This window comes from Microtus ochrogaster, chromosome 2 (genome assembly GCF_000317375.1).
Source record: "Microtus ochrogaster isolate Prairie Vole_2 chromosome 2, MicOch1.0, whole genome shotgun sequence".
Taxonomy (NCBI): Eukaryota; Metazoa; Chordata; class Mammalia; order Rodentia; family Cricetidae; genus Microtus; species Microtus ochrogaster.
In genome coordinates, this window is record NC_022010.1 from 1877597 (window position 1) to 1891189 (window position 13593).

General features: G+C 51.8%; 2 protein-coding genes across 4 annotated transcripts in view; one reads left to right on the forward strand and one right to left on the reverse strand.

Moving 5' to 3' along the window:
- Positions 1-3043: 3043 nt before the first annotated feature.
- On the reverse strand, positions 3044-8638 carry Cryba4 (crystallin beta A4). Its single transcript, XM_026788446.1, has 6 exons — positions 8586-8638; positions 7669-7719; positions 6929-7047; positions 5411-5552; positions 4455-4597; positions 3044-3309 (listed from the first exon to the last, which is right to left on the reverse strand). The coding sequence occupies exons 2-6, from the start codon at positions 7705-7707 to the stop codon at positions 3162-3164; spliced, it is 591 nt and encodes a 196-aa protein (XP_026644247.1). The 5' UTR covers positions 7708-7719; positions 8586-8638; the 3' UTR covers positions 3044-3161.
- A 3104-nt stretch (positions 8639-11742) lies between these two features.
- Crybb1 (crystallin beta B1) overlaps positions 11743-13593 on the forward strand; it is a 12944-nt gene continuing 11093 nt past the window's right edge. The window contains exons 1-2 of one of the 3 annotated variants that reach the window (XM_005344223.2): positions 11743-11826; positions 13111-13295. In XM_005344223.2, coding sequence (XP_005344280.1) covers positions 13122-13295 — 174 coding nt within the window. In that variant the 5' untranslated portion in view covers positions 11743-11826; positions 13111-13121. Of the gene's footprint in view, positions 11827-12641; positions 12696-12790; positions 12833-13110; positions 13296-13593 lie in introns of those variants that run through there. The other 2 variants (XM_026787284.1, XM_026787286.1) reach the window with 2 other exon arrangements.

The window sequence follows — 13593 nt, forward strand, 5'->3', positions numbered from 1 at the left end:
AGCAGCTTCACTAGGCCTCTCCCTTCCCAAGAGGCTCAGAACAACTGAGGCACCAGGAAAGGACACTCTTGAGCTGTTTAGCAGCATGCAGGCTGTGCACTGTGCTCCAGGTTCCCAACTTTGTGAGCTGTCACCTGTGCTGGGATGGGCTTTGGTGACATAGCTGCCTTGGAGTCATTTTTGCTCCTGTAAGTGACACCAGTAGAACTAACTCACGGTTCACTAAGTCTGACTTTAATGCTATCAGAACTTTGGTTCATCGTTGAGTCCCTGTCTGGGGTATGTGATCATTTGTTCAGGGTTCCCTGGGAAGAGCATCGAACAACGCTGTCCACCCTCTCCCACACTCAAGCGGTGGAGGTTCCTTCCTGACCCTCTAGTGCCATTGAAGCCTGCTCTCTGGTCTTTACTCTGCACTGGCTCAGAGCAGCAGTGGGAGGAGCCACTGAGAGGAGACCAGTGAGGGAGGAGAATACCAAGAAACACAGGCTTTTCTTACTTTCATGGCATATTTTTAAAATATTTTCTCTGTATCCATCCCTGGACCTCTATACTGTGCCTTTAGGGGGAAGGAAGCCCAGGGCTTGGCAAGGAAGAGTAGCTGCTAGAGGCCACCTGGTCTAACCAGTGCTGGCCCAGTATCCAGCGCCGCCCAGCATCCAGCACCACCCAGCATCCAGCCTCTGATGTGAATGCTTCTGGGGAGATGTAAGTAGCCAGAAGGAGGCCACAAAGGACAGAGGGCAGAGGCACAGGTGCATTCCACCAGGTCACCCGGGGCAGTCTTTTGCCCTCTCTGGGCCGAGATTTCACTGGTTTGTGGCCCCTCCATCTTGACCCCTGTGGTCAGTCCTCTCTGCCAAGTAGTGTTCCCAGTGACAGGTGTCCATTGCCTGCAAGCTGCTTTGGTCCAGATAACATCAACACTTTAACTGCCTTTCTTTTATAATCTTGGGGAACTGCCTCTGGGAAGATTTAAAGAATCTCAAGCTCTCTGATCCCTCCCAAGGTTGCCCTGCTAGGCCAACTGTTTTTCTTCTCTGTCACTCCAACACAATCTCACACCTGGAACTGTCTTATATTTTAATACAGATGCCAGCCTCCCTGCTGGCTTGAGCTGGCTCTTATAGAGGTATCAAACTCCACTGACCTCTCTCACCCTCCCTTTTCTCCTTCCACCAATATTCCCTTCCTTGCTCCCAGAGGCATACGGCTTTTCTATGGCATATAAGATAGCCTCACAGTTACTTGTAAAAAAGTGTGAGGATGACTTTCTCAACCCTTTTTTTTAAAAAATTTATTTATTATGTATACACCATTCCTTCCATGTATGCTTACATGCCAGAAGAGGGCACCAGATCTCATTATAGATGGCTGTGAGCCACCATGTGGTTGCTGGGAATTGAACTCAGGACCTCTGGAAGAGCAGTCAGTGCTCTTAACCTCTGAGCCATCTCTCCAGCCCCGACTTTCTCAACTCTTAGGGGAAAACACAAACCATCAACCTTACTGTTTACAAGCCTCATTTGATCCCCTTTATCTCTGCATCATACCCCCAAAACTTTGCATCACCCACAGAGGGCTAAATGATCTTATAAGCTGGGTAGCCTCAGGAGAATTCCCTAACCTCTCTGAGCCTCACACTAACTGTATAATCCAGCCTAGCCTCGATCTCTTTTTTTTAAAAATATTTATTTATTTATTTTGTATGCAATATTCTGTCTGTGTGTGTTTGCAGACCAGAAGAGGGCAGCAGAGCAGACCTCATTACAGATGGTTGTGAGCCACCATGTGGTTGCTGGGAATTGAACTCATGACCTTTGGAAGAGCAGGCAATGCTCTTAACCACTGAGCTATCTCTCCAGCCCCCAAGCCTCGATCTCTTGAGGGCTGATCCCAACAGGCATGTACTGCTTTACATGGTTTATCAAAATTCTTAGGGGAGGAAGATGTAGACAAGACAGGGCAAGATGGGACTGGGTTACAGCTCAGGGGTAAACCACTGGCTTCACATGCCTGGGACTTTAGTCCAATTCCTATAATTTATACACAGAAAACAAGCAGAATGTTTTGTGACTAAATCCTAGCAAAATCCAAGATGATGGTGGCCCTAGGGCAGCCTGGGCTACATAGTGACATTCTCAAAAAGTGGCTAGGCACTTGCCACAAAAGCATGAGGTTCAAAATTCAGATCATCAGAACCCATATAATGCCAAGTGGGTGTGGGAGCCTGTGAAAAGGGAAGACCAAGTCAAGGGAGCAAAGATGAGCTTTATCTGGGAGCTCTGGGTTTGACTGGGACCCTCCCTCGCAGGGAACTGAGGAAGCTCTGAATGTGTATTGCTGACAAGGGCCTGGATCTGTAAAACACAAATGCCTCACACCATGGAAGGATCAAAGCCACCCATTGGGTCAGGCTCAGAGGGATGGCAAAGAGCCTTGCTCTGGTCTGACTGCAACTGCTGGCAGAGTGTGTGAGTGCCCACTGACCAGGCTCTTCCCAGAGGAGGCGGCTTCAGGTCCCAGCACAGACATGGGAGGCCCACAATCGTCTCTAACTCCAGTCTCTGGGGACCTGATGTCCTCTTCTGCCTGCTATGGGCACTGCACACGGGTGGTGCATAGACCTACGTGTAGGCAAGACACCCAGACACATAAAATAAAATAAAAAATTAAAGTCTAAATCAGTAAAAAAGACAATAGGGCTAGAGAGGGTTCAGCAGCTGGCAGGCCTTGCTGCTCCAGCATGCAAACAGGATCTGCCACATCCAGCCCCTCACAACCACCTGTAACCCAGTTCCAAGGGATAGAAGCCTTCTTCTGCATACACAGTGATCACAAACACAGGTGTGGGTATGCACACGCACACACGGGGGGGGGATGGGATGATAAAAATAAACCTTAAACCCAGACAAATAACAGAAATTTTATAAAGCTATAGATTGCTGCATCAGGAAGGCAAGTAAAATTGAAAAGCACAATAGATACTGAGCCTTCTGTTTTTAAGTTTATTTCTTTGAGCTTCATGAGGTGCTGGGGCATGGGCTGGCTGACAGGGATGCAAGGTTCGCAGGAGGCATAGGGGTAGCCAAGAGCAGCCACATCTCCAGCCGGTCACTCCGTCATTCACAAAGGCCCCCCAGCACGCCTGTGCGTAGTGCTCACTGCTGGATCCTGCGCACACTCTGCACCTGGAAGGTGTGGGCGTGGGAGCCCCACTCCCTGAAGTGCTTGTAGTCACCCGAGTGGTGATCACTCTCCAGTACGTACTGAAAACCTCGGTAGCCAGGAAACTGGGAACAAACCCACCTGGGAAACAGAAGAGATGACTACCACACAGGGCCTCTGAGGCCCAAACCGAGTCAGGCAGCAATGCATGGAAAAGCCCAACCAGCCAGGTTGGCTTTGTGGTCCTGTACTACACATGTGTGTGCGGGAGCTCTCTCTTTCCCTCACTGCTGCTGTTCCCCAGTGCAAAAACACCCTTCCAGCCACGTTTCAGGGTCATAGTATATGGTCTCCCTCAAGACTATCCATCACCTGTCTCCTCCAAGCCGTGGTTGTCCCTCTGGAATAGGGATAAAACTGAAGAGTTTTAAGATTACTTTATGAGCAGCTGCCTTCCCTAGAGTAAGCCCCGGTGTAGAAGGCCTGGAACTAGTCTCCCCGTGCAGACATTGTGCATAGAGGAGCCAGTGCATAAAGAAGGAAAGGAGATAGACAGGAAGTCTTTCTTTGTCCAGCCCTTTCTCATAGTTGTTCCAAGACACGGGCCCTTGCGTTATTCACAACATGGATTCCTGACTTGGGTTCCCCAAGCCTCCACTGTGCTCTCTCCAGAACAGAGAATCATGCAGAGAACAGTGTCAGCCATATTGAAACACAACCTGAATCTGGTTCCTTGCTATCTGAACAAAAGCTCAGCTTCCCGCCTTCATCCTTGCCTGCAGGAGCCAAGCACCTTGGAGAAAGAGACTTCTGCTCACGCACCAGGTCTCCCTCTCAGTCCCAGTCAAGGCAGGGAACCTGAAGCAAGAGTCTCAAAAAACATGTGACCCTAGCCATGGTTCAGAAGGGAGCACATGACCCAAGCTGGGCCAATATGCTCTTTTTCTAGAAACTTAGCCGGAGTAGAGCGTAAGGCCAAAGTCTCTCTGTCTTTGCATTGGGGAAGAGCTAGTTTAAGAATAGAGCGGGGGGGGGGGGGGGGAGTGAGATCGGGAGAAAGGCAGATTCCAGCAGCTTCTGGATCCAGCTGTGCCTGAAGCTGATCACAGGGGCCCACATATATCCTCTGTCCCTAAGCCAGCTTGCTCCGGGTGTCCACTTGTCACAAGCCGTGCCCTCTGTGCCTCCATGTTCTCTGGCATGCTGTGCCCACAGTCTCTACAGAACGTGTCCCAACCCTGCCCACATCTCTCTGTATTGCCAGCCAGGGCTGTGGGTCTACTTACGCCCCAGATTGAACACGGAAGGAGCCCACTTCTGTGCCGTCCCAGCCCATGGCCTGCAGAGAGGGGTAGTCATCGCTCAGTTCGCCTTTCCTGCCGAGGAAGTTCTCCTGCTCAAAGATGGTCAGCCTAGAGTCACGGTGGTTCTACAGATAACAGAGAGCTCTATCAGACCACCAGGCGCCAGACTGGACACACTGGAGCCACTGCCCCTCACTCAGCCTTTGTCTCCCAAGTCAGCCTTTTGTCCAGAGCTCTGAGACTGGCAACAGGAAACTTTGCAAGATCTGTCCTTCATAGCATCTGCCCTTCCAAAGGACCAAGGACAGAACAAACTACAAGGATGTCCACCATAACTGATCTAAGTGTCCCATAGCAGGAGACCAGGCAGGAAAATAGGGTGTTGTGTTATAAGAAACGTATGAATATCTGGGTTAGACTTCTGCCCTTTGCCAGCTGGCTGAGCTCAGGTACACCACACAGTGTTTCTGAGGTGCCATTTCCCCACAGCTGTAACATCGAGCCAACCATATCTCCTTTCCATCTTTGGGAAAGGAGAACAACGCCTGTCTCCGTCCATGCTCCATCAACAGCAGCAATGCACAGTGCAGAGGAGATGGTGAGTTGGGGACAATACATAGGACCTAGCCTCCTGGCCAGTTCTGCCTTTCCTGGCACCCAGCTTTCCCGGGGGCCCCGGACCATGAAAAGAGGGAAATACCACACAAAAGGGCTCCCACCATAACCAAAATTGCTACAGGCTGAGGTTTCATGTTGGGGTATAGCCACAGCATGCATACTATCGCTTTATGTCAAATTACAGAACCCTAAGGTCACAGAAGAGAGAAACCACCACATCACTCTCTAGATGATGGATGTAAGCTTGAGTTTGGACATCATCTTCCCAAGTGTCCATGAACTGGGCTCTGGTCACCCCGGGTGCAGGCAGTAGGACTCACAGCACAGGCCACAGGCCGGAAGGAGGTAAGCCTCTCAGCAGGGTAGGCTGTGTTGCCACTCCAGGCATCCCAGGCAGGGTACTCGCCCCTCTCCAGCACGTACTGGTGCCCTTGAAAGCCAGCATGCTCAAAGCCCACCCACCTGTAATGGAAAGAAAGAAGAGCTGCCAACCTGAGAACTGGATCAGGGTTCTAAAGGATGCGATCGACCTCTAAGGCCACTTGACAATACCTGGGTTGTTATGACTTTATAACTTGGGAGGGGGTGCAGTGGTCATTCAGTAAGTGGAAGCCAACACTGGAACAGCACCCAGGTCACCCTACCCAAGAGCAATCGTGCTAGACCTTGCTAATGCTAACTGTGGGAAACCCTGCCTAAACCCAACATAGGAAATTCTGCCTAGGGCCAGCATCACACTGGCTTCAAGTGTCCAACAGGAAAGGAACTGCCCTAGGCAGGTGCTCTGAAGTCCTCATACATTCATTGCCACAAAGGTCACATCATGTAGACATGAGTCAGCCACGGGCTGACCTCAGTTTCATTGTTTCCTCGTGATCCTGTCAGACACAGAAATTGACAGTCTGAGGGGTCAGGAGTGTCTTCCCTGAGCTGTTTCTCCTTCTCCCACCTCAGGGAGGCTTCTGGGACAGCCTCTCTTTCCTGCTCATTTCCCGTGGCAGAAGGGACTTCCACGGTCTCACCTTGAGCAGAAGCACGGAAGTCACCCTCTATCAATCCCTTTTGTTTTGTGTCACCCTCTGAATCTATCCAGGCTCTTTTCCTTCTGCCCAGCCTCCCCTGGCAGCTTGCAGGACACTGTCCCTACACAGGCAGCTGTCCTGAGCCCTGTCTCCCAACCTGAGTAGAGCAGATGCTAAAAGAGCAATCGGTATGGTGTGAGATGCTATATAGACCACCAAGGTGACCTTGGGAGGTACCCACAGACAAACCTGGGCTCTAAGTCAGACAAAGTACCACTCTCCTTTTGGTCTTCTTCCTAATTTTCTGGGATATTCTACCCAGTGGAATAAACATGAGTCACATACCACTAATTACATTTGATCTTAAGATCAAGTAAAAATTAAAATTCAACTCTTAACTCACAGAATATACATTTGAAATTCTTCCTAAATGGCCATGTGTGGCTAGTGAGTCTCAAGCAGATTAAGCAGATTTATAAATCTTCCCATCATTGTAGCAATGCTGCTGCAGGATGCTAGTCTTGAGGATCTGGGTGTAAGTAATGCTAACTTTCAGTTTATGTGTAGGAGGGACATCTTCAGACCCCGTGGGGATGCCTCATCTAGTGGGCAGGGACTGTGTGATGGTGTCCCTTACAAGTGGGAAGTGTACAGCCTGGGTAATATGACTCAACATCCCTGCATTCTTTCTTGCACATGGGAGGGACACATAGGTACAATTAAAGTGTACATCTGGGAACATGGATAGGTTCTAGCATCCGTCCTTAGATCCCTTCCTGCGCCTACCCCATCCTGACTCAATATCCTCAGACTCACGCTCCACTCAGGACTTTCAAAGATCGCACAGTCTCAAAGCCAAGCTCCAGCACACTGGGACACTCAGCTGTGAACTCATGCCGTCTGCCCTGGAAGCTCTCTTCATCCCACACCACCATCTGCAGGAAAGAAGGGAGATGTGTGAGCGTCAGGGTTCAGTAAGCACTGAGGGTCTCACCCTGGATTCAGGATGGAGCCAAACAAGTCAACCAAGGTCACATACTCAAGTGCCTCCAGGCTCAGGTGGGTGAGCAAGGTGGACTATGACATGGTCCTGGACAGCACAGGCCCAGAGTACAGACAGCATCTGTCCACCATCCCTCCCACTGACATCAGTTGGGAATGTAGCAGAGTTTCCATTTCTCAGGGCCTTCATGGAAGACTTTCATGTGGCTCCTCCAAAGTTTTTTTTTTTTTGAGCTATGATCTCATGAGGCCTAGGCTAGCCTTGAACTCACAAGCTTCCGACCCCCAATTCCTCAGTGCTAGGATTACAGGTGTGTGCCATCACTCCCAGCTTTTAGTTTCTCTTTCCAAAGCCAAGCTTGGTCAAAGAGATACAGAAGGAAGATTGTGTGACGTGACTCAGCAGTGAGTACCAGGAGATGTGTGACTCCCTGGTCTGAAACTTGGGTGCATGCATGGCGTCGGTACCCCTCCCCCGTGAAGCTGCAGTTGGGAGTCTTAGCTGGCTTCCTCCCTCCCCTCCCAGGAAACATGCTCCCTAGGCCACTTCCTACCCGCCAGTGTCCGGCTGACTTGGTGCACTGCAGGGTCATGTTGGCCTGGTCCTACAGAGAGAAGAACACAGTCACCTTCTGTCTGATTCCTGGGCGCATCCTCAACTGAAGCAGGGGCAGAATCCGGGTGGGTCTGGGTGTTCTCAGACTGCAGCGACCCTTTTCCCGTCCCACCCATCTGCAAATGGCATCTTCCCAGCCACATCTGGGTCTCTTTGCTTCCATCCCCAGCTCACAGTGGGGCCGCTATGGCTATGTGGGTGGAATGAGGTAAGCACATTTCACACACACACACACACACACACACACACACACACACACACACACACACACACACACTAGTGCAGCACCAGCCTGATGTATGGCTCTCATAGTGAACACACAGAACACAAAATGATGGGGGGAAAACAACTTGGCATTTAAATAAGAGTAACAGGCAGCAGTCTGGACATCCAGAGACTACCTGGGTTGTGATGGCATTTAGGGTGATCAATGACATCCCCAAAACGATGCTATCAGAGAGCTCAGCTCCACTCCTGCCTCCCACCCAGACTTACCAAGAAGGGCCCAGAGCAAATGTCAGAAGCAGGACCAGGCAAGGTCAGGCTCTTATAGGCAGGGAAGGGGCAGGGGCCCCAAGGGACAAACACAAACTCAGCAAGCCAGTGGTAGAAACAAAAGCCAGTCCTGGCCAAGGCCCAGGATGGACATGTCAGCAGCTCTGGCTTTAGTAGGGAGGGAACAGTGGCTTGCCCCAGGGCCAGCACTAGAGAAGATACGAGGCAGATGGTCCACCTCCACCAGTTCCACGGGACTCCTGACTAGGACTAGGAAAGCCCTAGACTTGGGGCCCAGTATCACCTTGACAGTGGGTAACCTTCTGTCTGTCTGCATGGTAGGACAGATATAATCCATACCTCAGGACTGCTGTGCCTGCTCTCCCCCACCACTCCACATTCTCCTGCCTCTTCCAGTTGGGCATCAGGCTCTGGCTTGAGGCCCCACATTTAAAGGGTAGAGACGATTTCCACAGTGGCTTGGAAGAAGGGACGGTCTAAGCAAAACCCCAGGGGCACGGGGTAAAGGCTTTGGACAGCAAATACAGAGGAGACAGAGCACAAATCTTCAGAGGCGGCAGTAAGAGTGATGATCAGAATCCCAGAGAACCTAGACAACAAAGAAGACACTAAGAGATATACATGGATCTAAACTACATGGGAAGTAGAAAAAGACAAGATCTCCTGAGTAAATTGGGAGCATGGGGACCATGGGAGAGGGTTGAAGGGGAGGGGAGAGGAAGTGAGAGGAGCAGAGAAAAATACATAGCTCAATAAAATCAATTTTTAAAAAAAAGAGTGTTGGTCAGGGCCAGAGCCAGTGCCAGCTGCAAGCCCTGTGGAAGCGTCTGTGCATGCAGAAGCAAGGGGCTGCAACCTGCAAACATGCTTCACAGAGCAAAGCATGGCAGACAAACACCCGAGTGGCTCCCTGAGCCTTGCCTCTGAGAGAGCCTGAAAAGGGCAGTCACAAGAGTAGGTGGCATGGCAGGAACTGCTTGTGGTAAAACTCACCCCTGCTGCTGGGTGAGGTGACCAGATAAAGAGTGAGTCCCCTGACGGGCAGGAAACAACAACATCTCTTCCTTCCTGAAAATGACAAAAGAGCTGTCACACAAGCAGGACTTGGCAAAGGGTGAATGGGATGCAGGCTCCACAGGCAGCAGCCTGGTCCTGCACCCCACACCTGTGAGAAGGGTCCTGATGCAACTGAACCGCAGTTAATGTTATGTATCAAATGGAAGTGAAAAGACAAAGTGGGCCGGGCAGTAGGGGCGCACGCCTTTAATTCCAGCACTCAGGAAGCAGAGGCAGGCTGATCTCTGTGAGTTCAGGGCCTGCCTGGTGTACAGGGTGAGTTCCAGGACAGCCAGCGCTACACAGAGAAACCCTGTCTTGGAAAACTAACAAACAAAAAGACAAAGTGAGGACTGATGGCCGATGAGATGGTTCAAAGGGTACCTATCACCGGGTCTGATGACCTGACTTCAGTGTTGAGGGTCACATGATGGAAGGGAAGAACTGAACTCCGTGTGGGCGTGCATGAATACACACACACACACACACACACAAACACACACGCATGCATAATAAAAACTGTTAGCCTGAGAGCACAGGTGTGATAGCTGTTAGCTGTCTGGGTCTTGGCGACTTTTGCCATCCTTGCTAGCAGAAGTACTTATCACTATAAATGCCAGTTCCCCCAAAGCAAGAGCTCATAGCATCTAAGAGTCTGGACTTCGGAGGTTAGAAGGAACAGCCCAGCATGGTGGTGCACTTGTAATCCCAACACTTGGGATGCAGAGGCGGGAGCTCACCTCAGCTACACAGAGAACTTGAGGTCGGCCTGGGCTACACCCTGTCTCAGTAAACTAAAAAGAAATAAAGGAGAGTGTGAGTGCCAATTCTAATGGGGAAGAGAGCTGGGAGGGGACAAAGGAGCCACCCACCTTCTTGTCTATAAATGGTTCATCTGAAGGCAGACAACAGAGTCACAAAGTGCTCAGAGAAGAGCTGCCCAGCAAAGAGGCTGCTCTGCATCTCCCAGAACCTCTGGCAAGCTGCCCATTGGCAGGGTGGTAGGGGGACAAAACTACCGGAGATCCTGCCCTTGAAGCACAGATCTGTGGGTGGCCCCCACCACAGGCATCTTGGCCCGACACGCAGTGGCTGCCCCATCCTGTGTTCCCAGCTTGCCCTTCAAGGACTTGGCCTGGGATGAAAGGCAGAGAGGAGGTTAGCAGGGAGAGGGACTTGTGGGCAGAGGGGCAGGGCCAGCATTGGTCCCAGGCCAGAGTGACCACAAGATAGAGCTAGGCTGTGTGTGTGTGTGTGTGTGGGGGTGGTCCTGGACTTCCCAAAGAAGAAGGGTTTCTCAGAGGAAGAATTATCCCACTGGGGCTGAAGACATGCCTCGGTACACTTGGAGTTCACACTGAGGACAAGGGTGAAAGCTGCTCTCGTCTGTTTGGGTAAACGGGGGACCATCTGCCTTCCACCTGCTGGAGTTCACTGGTCCACAAGGACACATGGCCACCCGGCTTTCTCTCTTGCCTCAGGCTCCCTCCAGCTCTCCCTTCTGTCGTCTTCTCCACCTCCCTTCCTGCTTACCACGCTTCACCCTCTGATCTCTGTCCTCACCTTGGCTGTCCATTACCTGTCTCCAACCCTCTAGTGAACACTAAAATTCCCCCCACACACCCCGTATTTTATTCTCATGCTGTCGGGGACCTGTGAGGCCCAGGCCGTGTGTGTAGTGCTGGCCCCTTTCCCAGCCACGGGGGTGTGAGATTGCTCAGAGACTCCATGTTCCTCACCCTGGCAGCAGTCCTGGGTTCAGCCCCTGGAAGCTGATGGGCAGTTAGGAAGGGCCTTGCCTTGAACCTGAGATCCAGCCCACGCCACCACACTAGAAACAGGATGTCAGGCAGACCTCAGTCAGTGCCAAGGTCAGATGGCCTGAGATGAAGCGTGCAGGTCAGAGCCTGCCTGCCTCCTCTGGCCAGTACTGACCTCTGCACCCAGCCTTTCACAACTAAGAAGCCAGTGCAGTAAGAGCCAGGGTGGGGCGGCTTGCTTCCAAGCCAATCACAAGCCAGAGGCTGCAAACACACAGAAGTGCTCAGGAATGGGGCTGGGAACTGAGAGCCTTCTGTCTTGATGGAGCATGTTCAAACTCAGTGTTCTCTTCAGTTCTGCATAGCATCCCACAGGGAGGCATGTCACCTGTACCTGTAGACAGAGACTTCTGAAGCTGTGCTGTGTTTGGCCCTGAGGCAGGATTCTAATTCAGCTTGCCTCCTACCTGGTGCCCCTGCCCTACCCTAGGCTGGCAGCCAGCAGGGCCCTGGGCCTTCTCCAGTCAGGATAATGGACACTGGAGTCAGAATAGGGTTGGGGCCAGGCTTTCACTGTGTTCCAGGCTCACAATGAAAAGTGCTAGCCTGTGCAGTACCGGGGCAGAGCCAGCCCTGGAGCCTGTCCAGGCTTGCTGAGCTAGCTACCTCTTTGTACTGCACACTATAGACCCTAGTGTCTGCCAGGTTATAAAATGGGGGGTCGGCCCTGAGGCACCCACAGCACCCGCCTGCCTCCAACACAGGTAAGAGGGGACCGCCACACTGCCAGAGAACTGGGGGAAGGGGGAAATAAAGAGAAGAAGGGTGAAAATAGAAAGAGAGAGAGAGTATGATGAAGAACTGGACAGACACTGGGAGGAAGCAAAAACCAGAGCTGTTGCCCGTGCATACTTGTCTAGCCCGCACTCAAGGCAGAAGGATGCTGAGAACTGGAAACTAGCCTAGGCTACAGAGAGGGACCCTCTCTCAAAACAACAAAACAGAAATAGAGGAAGGGAGGAAGAGAGACAAGCAATGATAAAAGTATTCTGCCAGAGGCAGATTGGAGGGGCAGGGAGAATGAACACAATACTGGGCAAGGAGGGGCCTCTGAGGACAGAGACAAGGTTGAGGGTGGTTGAAAGTCCCAGATGTGGCTCAGATGTGTGGGCAACTGAGCAGTCAGTCCTCCTGCGGAAGGCTGGGAGGTATGCGCTCTCCCAGTTAGAGAGAAGATGTTGGGAACCCAGCTAGACCAAGGGAGTTTGCTCTGGGCCCCAGTACTCCAGTGGTTTGTAAATTATCAGCAGAATCCAGGGGATAGTGCAATCAGGTATGTCCTGTGCCAAGAAGTCTGTTTCTTGAGGGACCAGGAGAGCTGAGGTCACAAGTCACAGTTCTGGTGGAGAGTGCCAGAAGCACGCTACTCCCTCCTCTTGTACCTCCCAAACCCAAGTGCCAGGCTGATGTTTGCACACCCACATCTGCCCTCAGAGGATGCCAGGGGCAGATGGTTGGGAGAGGCTCAGGACACACACACTTACACTGAGTTTCTGAACAGATGTTGGCTGAGCAGCTCCCATGCATCTAGCAGAGAGCCAAACAAGCTGTCCTAGATACAAGTGTTTACAAGGTCGCTTTTAGTAACCCAGGCGCCTGTCCACCTGCTGGCTGAGGAGGGAGGTGACTGCCCTGTGGATGGCAGTGCACCTTTACTCTAGCTAGATTGTAACAGGAGATCCAGATGCCCCCCTCCAGCCCACAGTTAAGGTTACTGTATTTGATGAAACACTCCTGAGTGTGGCAAAGCCTGCTACAAACACATGTGATAGTAAACAAGTGCAAGGGGCCAAGGAAGAGAGTAGCAGAGTGTGGGGCTTGAAGGAAGAACATAGCCTAGGAGAGGGACAGCTTCAGGGTGTCTGTTTCCCAGGGGGAGTCGATGTCTGTGAAGGAGCCTTGTCACAGGATGAGAAGCATAAGGGTAGAGGCTGCTTGGGATTGCCGCCCCAAAATCATTCAACCCAAAGATTTATTTTTCTTTGCAGCATCAGGAACCATGTCTCAGGCTGCTAAGGCTGTGGCTACCATGGCGGTGAACCCAGGGCCTGATGGCAAGGGGAAGGGGGGCCCAACCACAGGGCCAGCCCCAGCCCCTGGCCTGGCCCCTGGCCCAGCTTCTGTGCCCAGGCCCAGCACCAAAACAGGGGACCTGCCTCCTGGGAGCTATAAGGTAAGAACAGGGTGGGCAGGGGAGGCTTTACAATCCACACTCTCCTCATCCCTCCTCCCCTTCCTCCCCTCCCTCCTCATTCTCTCTCCTTTGCAGATCTTCTCTCCTTTCCGTGTTTCTGAGTCTCTGCCTCCCTATACTCTCTTTCCTCTGACTCTTTTTGCTTTATGTCCTCCCTGGCCTGCTCTCCATCCTCCTTGTTCTGCTCTCCATCCTCCCTGACCTGCTCTCCATCCTCCCTGACCTGTACTTCACCTTCCCTGGCCTGCTCTCCATCCTCCCTGACCTGTACTTCACC